General features: G+C 42.3%; 1 protein-coding gene across 6 annotated transcripts in view; it reads left to right on the top strand.

The window, feature by feature from the left end:
- The window catches only part of ERBB4 (erb-b2 receptor tyrosine kinase 4), a 923,012-nt gene that overhangs the window by 663,641 nt on the left and 245,061 nt on the right, over nucleotides 1-14,310 (top strand). For all 6 annotated transcript variants that reach the window (XM_075933933.2, XM_075933937.2, XM_075933934.2 and 3 more), the window contains exons 6-9: nucleotides 2,273-2,391; nucleotides 6,347-6,488; nucleotides 9,230-9,343; nucleotides 11,137-11,263. In XM_075933933.2, the coding sequence (XP_075790048.1) occupies nucleotides 2,273-2,391; nucleotides 6,347-6,488; nucleotides 9,230-9,343; nucleotides 11,137-11,263 (502 nt within the window). The remainder of the gene's footprint in view (nucleotides 1-2,272; nucleotides 2,392-6,346; nucleotides 6,489-9,229; nucleotides 9,344-11,136; nucleotides 11,264-14,310) is intronic.

The raw sequence follows: 14,310 nt of genomic DNA, 5'->3' as shown, positions 1-14,310 counted from the left end.
TGAGCAAGACATGAGAAGTCATTCTTCCGCTCTACTCTTCATTGATTAGGCCTCATTTGGAATATTGTGTCCAATTCTGGGCACCACATTTCAAGAAACGTGTGGAGAAATTGGAGAAGGTCCAAAGAAGAGCAACAAACATGATTAAAGGTCTAGAGAGCATGACCTATGAGGGAAGACAGAAAGAACTGGGCTTGTTTAGTTTAGAAAAGAGAAGACTGAGAGGAGACGTGATAGCGGTTTTCAAGTATCTAAAAGGGTGTCACAAGGAGGAGGGAGAAAAATTGTTCTTCTTTGGTTCTGAGGACAGGACAAGAAGAAATGGGCTTAAACTGCAGCAAGCGAGGTTTAAGTTGGACATTAGGGAAAACTTCCTGCCTGTCCATCACTGAAGATATTTAACAGCAGGTTTGACAGACATCTATCAGGGATGATCTAGATGGTGTTTGGTCCTGCCGTGAGGGCAGGGGACTGAACTTGATGACATCTCAAGGTCCCTTCCGATTCTATGATTCTATGTTGCTTCTTGATATCTCTAAAGACAGAAATGTGTTTCAGGAAGGTGATTAAGGAAGTAACACATTGTTGCTCTGGCATTACTGAAACATTGCCCTATCACGTTCTGAGGGAACTCAGCAATGTTGCAGGTGAATCTAAACTAGGTAATTTGAATGGGATTCAAAAGAACTCTGGTGCTAGTCACTTACCATTATCAAATCACAAACTGTTATTTGGCAGAGCAGTGGTGTTCATCTCCAGACACTGTGCAGATTACAATTTGGTTACCAAATTCTGCCTGCTTGAATTCCACCTGCAATTTCCATCAGCCTCCCCATTTCTCACTTTCTGTCCTTCGCACAGCGGGACTGTGTTTCATCCAGAGGCACTTGGATTTGAGGCTTTGATGAAGTGATCCCTTTGCGTGTTCTATATACCAGACCAATTATTTAGTGGTTGGGGACCCTTCAGTATGAGAGGCAGACCTATACATGGAAGACTATTATGAGTTTATGCAGAAGTTAAGTGCAAGTTTCATTTTAGAAAAAATAAAACGGAGTCCGCAGTGAACTTTCCCAGCTTCTTACTGAGAACTCCAGAAACCTCCTTTTACCACATTTGAACATGAGTCACTAAAGAAGGATTCCTGTTTCAATTAGACAGAATTAAGTAGGCTCAGTCTAACTAGAATATCGAAGATCAATGTTCCGTTGCTGCCTTTGAATCACCAGGAATTTAGGGAATTGGGAATTTTACCTGTTTTTAAAAGTAGCAACTTCTTGCATGTTTTATAAGTGAAGACCAATAGTTCTTTAACGGGAGAAGAAGACTTGGTATTTAACTGGATACAATGTAGAGGGTAAGATTTATTTTATTTATTTATTTATTTATTTTAAAAAATTGTAACAGGGAAGTGGTTGGGCCAAATCTTAGTACCACTGACGTCAATTAAGAAATGCCCCGTGGTTGATGGAGCTTGTAAACACCAGAGTTGCTTGTGTTTTTAACAACATAATGTTATGTAAGTCCTGAAAAATAGTAGAGACTCATTTGGTTCCTGAAACATAAGGCCAAATTCAACCCTGGCATAGATGAAGATGATGCCACTGAAGGTGAACAAGAAGCCTGATTTCTGTCTGAAACCTAGGCTATAATGTAGCATTTAGGAAATAGATGCAAAGAACTGACTGCAGAGTGGAATGTTACCATACATGAAGTAGATGCTGCTTTGATAGACCCATTCACCACCATTAGCTACATGGGTGCTAGTTGAAAGCCAAATGTGCTCAGCTCACTCTGAGTTACTGCATATTGTAATATAGCCCTGCCATTCTTTACAGAAACCTTCATTATGAGCGATTCATATCCCAAGTGGCTTTTTCCGAGCCAGTTATCAACCTTTGCTATCTCCCTGAAAATGAATGATACCATCTACATATTTTGTTAGTCTTTAAAGTGCAACCAGACTATTTGGGGTTGGTTTTTTTTTTTAAGTTTTTCCCTGAAAATAGAGATTCGGGCTTTGTCCTGACTTCCCAAGGTTGAAAAAACAAATCCTCCAAAATCCAGACACACCTGACCTGCAATGTGGGCAATCTCGTGTTTTGTTGTAGATGGGTTAGTACACAGGCCAGGCCTGACCACTGGCCTCATGGCTGTTTTAGAGAATCAGACGTTCACCTCTTAATACTCTGTCATTGTCGTTTTTGTTTTTAATATCCTGGTTCAGCGTAAATAGCTCTCACTTGATGGCTGATTCCTCTCTCCTCTCCAGTGACAAAGACAGTGTGTGCAGAGCAATGTGATGGACGATGCTACGGGCCATACGTCAGTGACTGCTGCCATCGGGAATGTGCTGGGGGCTGTTCTGGACCGAAAGACACTGACTGCTTTGTACGTTTGGATGTTACTACTTTTCCCTTACCCTGCCAGCCACAGTGCAAGTGCACACGCTTTAATCCACGAGATTCAATGTATTTTGTCACCTTTAATTAAATTGCCTCTACATTTCAAGCTTTTAGCTGCAAATTTTATCATTTCGTAGTTTTTCCCATTACATTTACATTACTTATCAGCTTATGTTACTCATTAAAAGATTTATGAGCTTTACAAATACAGATTGGGAGCCATTTATATGCTAATCTCTGTGATTCTTATCTTTTGCTTCTTCTAAAATTAGCTTTAATAGATGGGGGCATTTTTTATAGGAATTTGTCATTACATTTTGGGTTGAAGTGCACACGCGCTCATATGTAGCATTTATTTTGCTTGGTAGGTTTTTTGTCCAAAGTTTTGAGAATATGTTTTGGCTTCTTAGTGAACACTTTTTTTTTGTGCTTCCCAGACTGTATTTAAATAAATTCATCTATTCAACTTGGGGAGTGCTTAGAAGAAAGAAAAGAAAAATGGTTCCCCGTTCACTAAAATCCAAATGCACACAGTACACCCTTTCAAAAAGAAAAAGATGGAAAACTGAATCAGGAGTTTAATTTTCTAAAAAAGACGTTTTCAGTAGGGGCAAATTATTTCCAGATGCAGTCAATTAGTTGTATACCTCAGAAAGCAGCCTTTGCTTCTATTAATGAAGAAATTCATGTACCCTGATCACACTGCCCTACAAAGACACACGGTGTTAATATGGAAGATGAGTATGCATTTAAATTTTGCCCTAGTAATTTCAGGTTAGGTACTGAACTAATCCATACTAATAAACCAGCATAGAAAGTATTTTTCTTCAGAAGAAATGGAAGCCATAGACACTTTTAAACATTTCTGTAAGATAGCATAATTCCATTAGCAGAGCATATGCCATGCACAATATTGTGTATTTTATATCATAGCCCAAGAGAGAATCATGGACTGTCTAGAATGTATGTCTATAGTTGCCTCTCTTGAATGGAAACAGAAGTATTCAACTATGTCACAAAACATAGATCTTTTTCCTTAGCTTTACTGTTGAAGGCCTGTGCTTTGCAGTATTCATTTCTAGTTCCATCCCCGCCACCACTAAGCAGTTCTGAGTCACCTTGGATGAAGCATAGTGACAGCCAACACACTGCTGTTTGCATTAACAACTAAAACTGCCAACTGCCACGAGGGCCTTATTTAAAACTGAACATGTCCACTGTGTGGACATTCAGTGCTAAGTGAGCTGGAAGTCAATGAAAATCCATCCAGTGACTTCAGGTGACTTTATACCAGGTCCCCCATGAGACAGTCCCTGTAAAACAAGTTTACAGTGTAGCAAGACAAACTATGAAGGAAAAGTATTATTATCCATTTTACAGTTGGGGACTTGTTAAGTAACTTGTACAAGATGACTTCAGAAGTCTTTGGCAGTACTGTGACTTTATCCCCATATCTTCTGAGTCCCAGTCTCTCACCTTAACTATCACCTTAACTTTACCCCTATCCTTCCTGATGTGTTTGAAGGGCATGTATGTGCTATGGTATTTCTGTAACGCCACAGCACATAGGAGAAAATGTGATTTCTATGGGCCAGTAAACACTTCACTTGTATTTTCTGGAGCATCTCTATAGCAATTATGAAAATGCTCTGCTAAAAATAGTTGTGGCGACATTTGTAGTTCTCCAGTGTGAAAATACAAAGAGCCTCAGAGTGATGCCAGGGGAAAAAATTGAGATGTACCTCTTGAATTTTCCTGTGCCTGTTTGGTGATGGTTGTTTTTCTTTCATATGCATAGTGGGTCCATTTCTAAACAAGCACTCTATATTTTGCATATGTTAGTGCAGTGTTTCTCAAAGTATGCCACAGTCGCGCATGGGGAAAGCCACTAGCAGGTCCGTGTCCATTTAGTTTGCCTATGGTCGGTAGCCATGAAGCCTCGCATCTTGCATTGACTCCAGCTTGCCAAGGGGAGCCACAGGAAGCTTCCTGTCTATGAATGCTATCATTAAACAAAGCAGTGTGGGACCACTAGTGGCTTTCCCAGAGCAGACCCATGGCCTACTGTGAGAAACACTGTGTTAGCGAAACAATCGTGAATGTACACAAAGTTCTACAATCGTAAATTCAAACTTCCTGTGTCTTCTAGATTGGTTTTTAATAGATGCTTCCTGGGAAGTGTTGTCATTCTGATTATGCATTTACTAAGCCATCGTCAGAGGATTGTCATGTGGGGGATGAAGTACTCGCTGAGACAACAGTGTATGTCAAAAATGTGTTGAGGAAACAAAGTAAATTAATATTTATTCATAAACAAAAAGTGCTGTCCGTGATGCATTAAGGAATCCTTTGGCCCATCACGGCAGCCTCTCAAATCCTGTGGTAAAAATGTTTTAATATTGGTGGGGAAAGTTCTCCTGTTCCTCTCCGCCCACTGGCCCTCATTAATCTAGGCATTCACCTCTGAGCAAGCCAATACCCTTCCTGTGGTGGCATAGCTGTTTCATTGTATTTACCTACACAGGTTTAATGATATTCTCAGACTTGGGGTGAACATGAATCTAGTCGAGCTCCTGCCCCCCTCCTCATCCCACATCGCGCTGAGCTCCCAGTCTCCCCCACCCGCCGCAGTGCACCAGGACTCTGATCGGAGGTTTTGTCTACACTGCAGGGTTTTTGTGCAAGAAGCTTTTTGTGGAAGAGATCTTCCGCAAAAACTTCTTAAAAGCACGTCCACACTGCATGGATGCTCTTGTGCAAGGAAGTTCTGATTGCCATTCGCAGATGGGTTCTTTTTGTACAAGAAACCCCTGTTGAGCATCCACACACACCTTTTTGCACAAGAACTCTTGTGTAAAAAGGAGTTATTTCTCATAGAAAGAGATATACCTACACCACAAAAAGCGCTCTGTTCTGCCATTTTACTATAAATTTTCTTGCACAAAAATGCACTTGAGGTGCGGACACACCACGAGTTTTTGTGCAAACATGGATATTTTTGTTCAAAAACCCTGTAGTGTAGACACAGCCTGAGAGTCCAGACCAGAGAGTCCTGGTTTATAGAGGTGCAACCTATCGTAATCATAGAATCATAGGACTGGAAGGGACCCCGAGAGGTCATCGAGTCCAGCCCCCCGCCCTCAAGGCAGGACCAAGCTCCGTCTACACCATCCCTGACAGATGTCTATCTAACCTGTTCTTAAATATCTACAGAGAGGGAGATTCCACCACCTCCCTTGGCAATTTATTCCAATATTTGACCACCCTGACAGTTAGGAATTTTTTCCTAATGTCCAATCTAAACCTCCCTTGCTGCACTTTAAGCCCATTACTCCTTGTCCTGTCCTCAGAAACCAAGAGGTTTCATAATGAACAAAATCAAGTTTCCCTTTTAGAAGATGTGTTATGGATTTAAAATGGAATGTTCGGGGCTTTGAATGTATCCATGTTTTGCTAATAACTTAAGAAACCTAAGTAGGTGAAAGCAGACAAGAAAGGAAAACAGTGTATAAGAACATAAGAATGTCCATACTGAGTCAGACCAAAGGTCCATCTGGCCCAGTATCCTCTCTGCTGACAGTGGCCAATAGCAGATGCCCCAGAGGGAGGGAACAGAACAGGTAATCCTCATGTGATCCCTCCCCTGTCACCCACCTCCAGAGAAATGGAGGCTAGGGACATCATTCCTACCCATCCTGGCTAATAGACATTGATGGACCTAACCTCTAATCTAGCTCTTTTTGAACCATGTTAAAGTCCTAGCCTTCACCACATCCTCTGGCAAGGAGTTCCACAGGTTGACTGTATATCCCATCCGCTATGGCTATATGACTGCAATAATGCTTTTGTAGCTAGAGGAGAGTCAGGGTTTTGCTCGGGAGAAAGTACCAGTAAATCCAAAAGGTGCCATGCCACTATCATCTTGCTTTCTTGTGTTACAGGCCTGCGTGAATTTCAATGACAGTGGCGCATGCGTCACTCAGTGCCCCCAGACTTTTGTCTACAATCCCACCACCTTCCAGCTGGAGCACAACCACAACGCCAAATACACCTATGGAGCTTTCTGTGTCAAGAAGTGCCCACGTAAGTTACACGACTGCTTTTTCACTTTGTCCAATAGTGTTTTCATAAAGCAATAACTCCTAAAAACAACAGCTGCAACAGGAACAAAACCCTATTAAGAAACCATTACTAAGCAATCTTAAATTTATAAGTAACTACTGTAATAGCTTCATGTATGCTCTTTGGCCGTAATATCTTGAAATTGAGAGAGTGACCTTTTGGGGTGCTGTTCTGGATTCAAAGGGGGGCAAAAGAAACATAATTGGCTTTCAGTTTTCAAAACTAATGTTTATTATGTATATGTTCTTATTAGGGTTTTGGCAGCCTTTGGAATTATCCTTTACTGAGTAAAGCAGAAATCAGTACTAAATGAAAAATGATTGTATAAGGATAGAAACTATAGTTTCAGTAAAATAATTTGTTTCTTCCAATTATATATGCAAGCTAGATGTGAAAGAACAGGGAGGATATTCAGACATATTTGTAGTTCTGACCTTTCTTTCCCCAAATTTAGAAATGGGTTGCTAATTTTGTTACCAATATTTTCCTTAAATCCAAGTATTTCATAATCCACTGTTCCAGTTTGGGGTTCTCTCTCACTGTACAGGGTACACAGTGTTATTGTATTCAGTATAGTACAGATTATACTGTATAGATTCTGAATACAACCCTTCCCAAAAAGGTCCCTCCTATCCCACTCTAGAAACATTCTCCCTCCATAGATGCCCTGGGATAGAGATGGACACATAGGTGCTTACTCTGTGTGTGCACTGGGGCTGGAGCACCCATGGAAAAATTAGCGGGTGCTGAGCATCTACTGGCAGCTCGACTCTTCTCTCTGTCCCTCTGCTCCCAGCACCTCCAACAACCATGGCACTGCTGTTCCATGGCATTCCAAGGCTCCTGGAGGGAAGGTATGCAGTAAGAACCCAGCACATTCTGGTGAAGGGGTGAAAGGAGACAGGTTGGGACAGCAGCTTGGTAGAAGGGGACAGAGTGAGGGGGATCAGATGGGAAGACGTGAGGCAGGATAGAGTGGGGGAGAGGCCTGGGGCAGGGAGGAGGGGTGTTGATCACTCTCTGGCTAGAGCCGAAGTCAGCATCGATGGCTGGTCACATTTATTTGTCAGCATTTATTTTAAGGATAAAATTCTGGAAATTCCAATGAATATTCTAAATGATTGGCTCAACCCAATGTGCCTGAGACCCACCAAAGAACTGTGCCTTCAGGTGCTCGCAAGAACTAAGAATCATCAAAGATCTCTTTGTTTATTTCTCTGAGTACCCTTCTGTGGCATCGCCTTCTCTCACGTAGCCACAGAGTTCTGTGTGAGAGAGCACGTGCATTCATTTGAAAAATAATAATAAAAAACAAAACCATGCACAAGGCCCTGCACACTCTTCTGTCCTGGGGGAGAGGCTGAGGGAAGACGTGCATGACAGATACTTCAGGTTGAACTGCTCTAATCCAGCACCCTCGGAACCTGTCTGGTGTTGAACCAGAGACTTTGCAGGCCCACAGGAGGTCAATAGTGTCTAGCAGCATTCCCAACACTTCCACTGCTTTTAGAAGTCATTTAGGGGTAAATTGGAGGTAAATAACAGCACAGAACACTGAGAGCCAGGATGGGTGACTGTGAACAAACTTTATGGGACCATGGGAAACTTGGCCACACCCATGACAAGTGGACATCCAGCAGCTAAATCATGCCGGAACCTGGATGATGCTGGACCAGAGAGTGCTGGACTAGAGAGGTTCAACTTGTAGTCACATTGCTTAATGCACTGCTGGAAAGCCCATGAATACTAAAATGATCAGCAGAGTGCAAAGACCTCTATTGAAAAGGTGGAGACAGGTGTTGTTCTACCTGTAATGGGAAGGTCTTCTTCCTGGGCAATAGGGAAGAGGGGTGGTTTCATACTGGGTTGACTTCCAGCCATTCAGTTTCATTTACCCATATGTGTAGAAAGTCCTGACCCTCAACCCCAGGCTGTCTTGGAAGTTTATCCGGCATCATTAAAACTGTAGCAATTATCACACTGTAGAATTTACCACTACTGAGTTTTTCCATATAATTGCAATAGGGAAGACCATGGTCATTGTGGTAACTAGTAAGAACTCTGACTCTTAATATTAAGGACTAAATTGTTCCACTGTTATTTACAATGAGTAGTAGCATACTCCATGAGTAGTGCCAACGATTTCAGCAATAGCTTCATTATATTAATAGTACCCAATATACTTGCAGACTATGTGGGGGGAAAAAAAAGCTGGCATATAGGGTCCCCCAAAAAAAGATCACATGAGATAACTCAGTCTCTCTTGGTCGTTAAAGGTATGTTTCTTCTCAAGGCTCTATATATCAGGACTCTCGGGTATTGTAGGCATTCATGTGATTTCTGTTGAAGTCCTTCACACAGATATTTGTCCAGTGCTGTATTTTCAGTAGTTGGATGCAAAAGAAGTGACAATATTTTCAAAACATTTTACAAAATAACGGGTAAAACTATAAAAAAAAATTACAAAGGAGCCTTCATCCCATTTTCGGAGGTGACATGGGCACTGAGGAAAATCTAAGTCTCAATAACATTCAGTGGGACTTAGTTAAGTTGCTTAGGAGTCAGTAGTTGATGATTTTACCCATAATTAAAATAATCAAGGTAGTAATGAAACCGTATTGATTTTCAGCACCTCCAAAAGCATGTCCTAGTATTACTTAATGTACTGGATTGGTTTTCAGCACTGCATTATTTTGTTGCAGATAACTTTGTGGTAGATTCCAGCTCTTGTGTGCGTGCATGTCCCAGCTCCAAGATGGAGGTTGAAGAAAATGGTATTAAGATGTGCAAACCGTGCACTGACATTTGTCCTAAAGGTAGATTATCCTTCATAATAGCTTTGCTTGAATTTACTCTGCACTCTAATAGAGCAAAACATGGTATTACTTTTAAATGAAATGCATTCATGAATAAGTTCAGGGAAATCTGGTATTAATAGCCTTTGGGCGTCCACAGAACATTGAACTATGATAGCTGCCTACTGAAGAATATTCCAAAATACAATGTAATATAGGTTTATCATGGACAGTGATAATATAGAACAAGGCTCATTTCTTCATAGGAAAAAGCAGGGATCATTTTCTGAGTGGAATAGACTTACAGATTTTGAAAACTTAGCTGCTAGAACCTTTTGGGACCACTTCCAAAGAGCCTCGACTCTTCACTATCTCTATTGTCATCTTTGTGGGATGTCCCAGGAAACCTGATAGTAAAACAGCTGGATTTCTGTTCTCTCTCACATCTGGTGCTCTCATGTTCCCCTGCCTCCTCTCTGAACAGCTTGGAGAGAAGAGAGACCTTCTCCTTCCCTCCAGTAGCACTGATGAAATATCTACATCCCTCCTGCTTCCCCAGGAGACTTCCAGGTAGACACCTGGGCCACTTTGCCTTTCCAACAGCTCCACATCTGGGGGAGACTAGAGTTCCTTTCCCTGTTACATATTTCAGCAGCAATGGGGAAAAAATGCTGTCAATTTCCCTTACCGCTCACCTGTGTCATAACGGGGGAGATGCCACTAGCCCATCAGACAGCTACACAAAACCTGGTCCAATCAGCACACTGGCTGTCACAAATCAGATAAACACAAGGAATTTCACCGTATGCTGATCAGTGCAACTAGCCTTACTGCATTCTCAGCTGAACGTAACAGTCATCTCCACAACATGGCTTTCCTGCAACACACACTTCTTTCCCACACCGACCAAATGGGCAAAGACCATTTTCCAATCAAGTGCTTAGTTTCGCCCTTTGGGAAGAAAGAGATTACTGATGTCTTTTGAACATCTAGAGGCGGGGGACTCTCATGCTTTCTTGCTAGATGCTGCTGCCTAGTTAGGCAGAGAGATGGAGATGTTGTATTAGGCTATGTCTATACTACAAAGAAAAGTCGGAAAACGATACGCAATTTGCGTATTGTTTTCCACTTTTCTTTCAAAAGAGGCTTTTCCAAAATATGGTGTGTCTACACGGTGCCAAATGTTGGAAAAACCTCCTCTTTTGACACATCCCTTCTTCCTCGTAAAACCAGGCTTAAAGGGATGGTGAAGGAACGCGTACGCTTTTCTGATGGTTTTTTTTGGAAAAGCGGATGCATTCCTTGGATGTGGCAGAGCTTTTCCGGGGTACAGGAAAAGAGCTGTAGTGGACACGTAGCCTTATTGTGTAATACATACTGTACATGCCTATGTGCAGTTTACACCCCAGAGCATGCAAGGTTTGAATTGCATTGACATAAGGACCCTATGGGGAAGTTTCTAGCACTGTTAGACCCTTATGAAAGATACAAAAGCCAAGCCATGATGCTAAGGGTGCACGAGTTTTTCCAGGCCCTGTTGGTATGTCATTTGGTTGGTGAGAGAGAATGAAGACAGCATTGTCATGTCTTGCCCAAAAGTCTATATCACAAGTATTCAGCCGTATTCTTTGAACCTCGGGAATCTTGTCCTGTTCATTTTGAGGGGTGGGCAAAAGTTCTAATTGGGTCTTGTTTTAACAGACCCATTCTGCTCATCCCAGGGGGAAATTGAGGTACAGGGCCTCAGGAACACACATTTATCATTCCATTTCATCCCCTTGCCAGCTGTTCTCACGGGGTTCTTCTTTTGGCAGCATGTGACGGCATTGGCACAGGCAGTTTGATGTCCGCTCAGACCGTGGACTCCAGCAACATCGACAAGTTCATCAACTGTACCAAGATCAACGGGAACCTGATCTTTCTTGTCACTGGGATTCATGGGTGAGTCCTCAAACCTTTCGTCAGTGGGTGTTCCAGGGCAGGGAGAGAACTAATGGTGGATGTGTCTGATTTGTACGGCGGCGGGAGCACCTAACGAAACAGAAGCCCTGACACAAATTGGTTCTCCCCTCTCTCTTGTGAAGCTTTTATGAAATGAAGGGTAAGAAAGGAAGAAAGGGCAAGGCAGTTGAGACAAATAGGAGACTGGCTGCTGGACTGGATTGACAACTGGTCGGGGCAATGAGGAGAGAAGAGTTCCCTTCCACTAACTTTCTTATTTTGAACTAAAAATGTGCAAAATGTGGATCCGGATTTGAGGGTAGATTTCAATGGCCATTGCCTCCTTGAATATGACAAGGCAACCCAGGGGGGTGGAGGGGATCGGAGATCTGCCCCCTGGACTTTGAGCATGGCTGTGAAATGAGCATTCAAGATTGTGTACCAAAAGCCCACAAAGCTGAAGGCGGTTGTATCCCAGTGTGGCTCAGTTCAGACATTGCTGAATCTCGAATCATTCCAAGCATCATCAAATGCTCAGGGACAGCGGTTCAGAAAGGGTTACGAGAACCAAGCTGTGAGCTGGTTGGATCTTGCTTATGGGAGATACCTCAGAGCATTAAGCACACTTCAGATTGTGTTTTGGTGCCCCCTTTGCTCACTATTCCAGTCAACATTTAGCATGCCTGATGTCCCCTTGGATTAATGGGTGTCATTTCCCAACTGAAACGCCTCCTGGGGAAAGAATTTCCGTGTTAATTGACTGCAGCTGGCAGTTTTCTCACGGCCTTTCTTCCATCCTAAAAGGGTTTTCTGTGGTGGGACAGAAATATGCTTAGCATCCCCTCGTGAGCATCAGTCATCAGCCAGGGTGAAGTGAGTGGGCCTCTTTTGTGAGGTATAGTGAACAAAATCCTGCAAATAGAGGAACACCATCAAGCATGTAGAAACCTTACTGCTATGTGGTAACAAATGTGCGATGACAGAAGCTATTTAATTATTTCTAGTACCATCTAGCTTTTGCAGTTTTACATCCAATCTGCTGGCTCCTTTCCATTTTCAGCATCGGGCTGAGAACCGAGCTCTAATTACAGCCCCCAGGCCAAATCTGAACTTGCGACTTTGTCACTGAATGGGAAAAACCACTGCCACAAAGGGCCTAAGCCATAATTTTGACATGACTAATAGAGGTGGGTTGTTCCATAGTTGCCTGTGTCTTCTGGTATGCAGAGAAATCCTAATTGTCAATATCTGGATGTATCTTTGACACTGCCCTTCAAGATCCGATTTCATAATTCCTGAATTTGTTGTAGCGGCCAATTCTCCTGCCCAATCCAGAGGGCCCTGAAGTCAGAGGAAAAGCTTCCGTTCACTCCAGTGGGCATTGGGTCAGCTCGATGACAAGACAGGGAAGTTAGAGTTTGATTGTGTAGATGATATTGTCTCTCAGCATAGAGTCCACATTATGAAAGGTTAATGTAGCGTGGGATTAGACAAAGAACCAGGTGTAAATGATTCAAAGAAGCGCTGCTGCAGATTTGAGGAATCACAAAAAAAGAGCCCTCAGGAGTCACACCTCATACATTCTAATATGGAGAAATTACTGACCGAGGAGTCAGGACAGGAAGGAGATTAGAAAACTCAAGAAAGGCAGCAAGAAAAAAAGACAGAAATCTGACCGTAGTGTCTGTTTTAGCCAATGAAATGCAGGGTGTTAGGTGCAAAAATGTAGAGCAGAATTATGCACTGGATTGTGCTAATGAATCTCTGGAACATAAAGCAAAAAATTTGGACTAGAAATAAAGAGAGAAGCAAAAAGGTAAAATACTTTGCCATGTCAGGATAAATACAAGCCAGGATGGGCAGAAATGGTGTCCCCTGTCTCTGTTTGTCAGAGACTAGAAATGGGTGACAGGAGAGGGATTATGATGATGATGACTCCCTCTTCTATTCTCCCCCTCTGGGGCATCTGGCATTTGCCACTGTTCGCAGACAGGATACTCGTCTAGGTGGACCTTTGGTCTAACCCAGTTTGTGACACGTCTGTTGATCCCATTCCATGCTCCAATCAGTGTCCTGCAAGAAAAGTCTAATACCAAGTGGAAGCAGCACAGTGGACTTGTTGGCACCACATTTCAAGAAGGATGTGGAGAAATTGGAGAAGGTCCAGAGATGAGCAACAAGAATGATGAAAGGTCTAAAAAGCATGACCTATGAGGGAAAACTGAAAGAACGGGGCTTTGGTTTGGAAAAGAGAAGCCTGAGAAGGGACATGATAGAAGTTTTCAATTGTCTAAACAGGTGTTACAAGGAAAAAAATTGCTCTCCTTGGCCTCTGATGACAGGACAAGAAGCAATGGGCTTAAACTGCAGCAAGGGAGGTTTAGATTGGACATTAGGAAAAAGTTCCTAACTGTCAGGGTGGTTAAACCCTGGAATAAAGTGCTTAGGGAGGTTGTGGAGTCTCCATCCCTGGAGATATTTAAGAGCAGGTTGGATAGACATCTACCAGGGGTGATCTAGATGATGCTTGGTCCTGCCGTGAGTGCAGGGGACTGGACTCGATGACCTCTCAAAGTCCTTTACAGTTCTATGATTCAATGACTTACAATGCAAATAGACCATAGCTCATGAAAAAAAATAGGCGGGTGAATTGTGCAGCTTTTTTGAAAAAAAGAAAATCTCAGAAATTGAGTTAAAATAGCTTTAGTTTGGGGGCTTCTTTTGATGGTGTGTTCAAATATGTGAAATTTTACAATGTATATTTCCAGAAAGGAAGTTACCAGAAGGATGGTAGTGAAGCAGCCCTGGAAATACCCCTATATCAGCATTGCTGGTGGGGATACTTACTGCCCATTTAGTATTCTAAATATGCTGTGCAGAACCTGCTCTGAGTATTTTTGGTTATCAATTTCCATTCCCAAAATCCAAGAGAATAACAACTGATATAATAAAATTAAACAAAACATGCACAAAATATATTGCCTGTGTACTGCAATAATAATCAAATACGCATTTCCCACTCGTCGTTTTAAATAAGGAAGTTGTTT

This window comes from Pelodiscus sinensis, chromosome 7 (assembly GCF_052426305.1).
Source record: "Pelodiscus sinensis isolate ZL-2025 chromosome 7, ASM5242630v1, whole genome shotgun sequence".
Classification (NCBI taxonomy): domain Eukaryota; kingdom Metazoa; phylum Chordata; order Testudines; family Trionychidae; genus Pelodiscus; species Pelodiscus sinensis.
The sequence above is the reverse complement of the archived record's forward strand: the minus strand, read 5'-3'. Positions and strand labels throughout refer to the sequence as shown.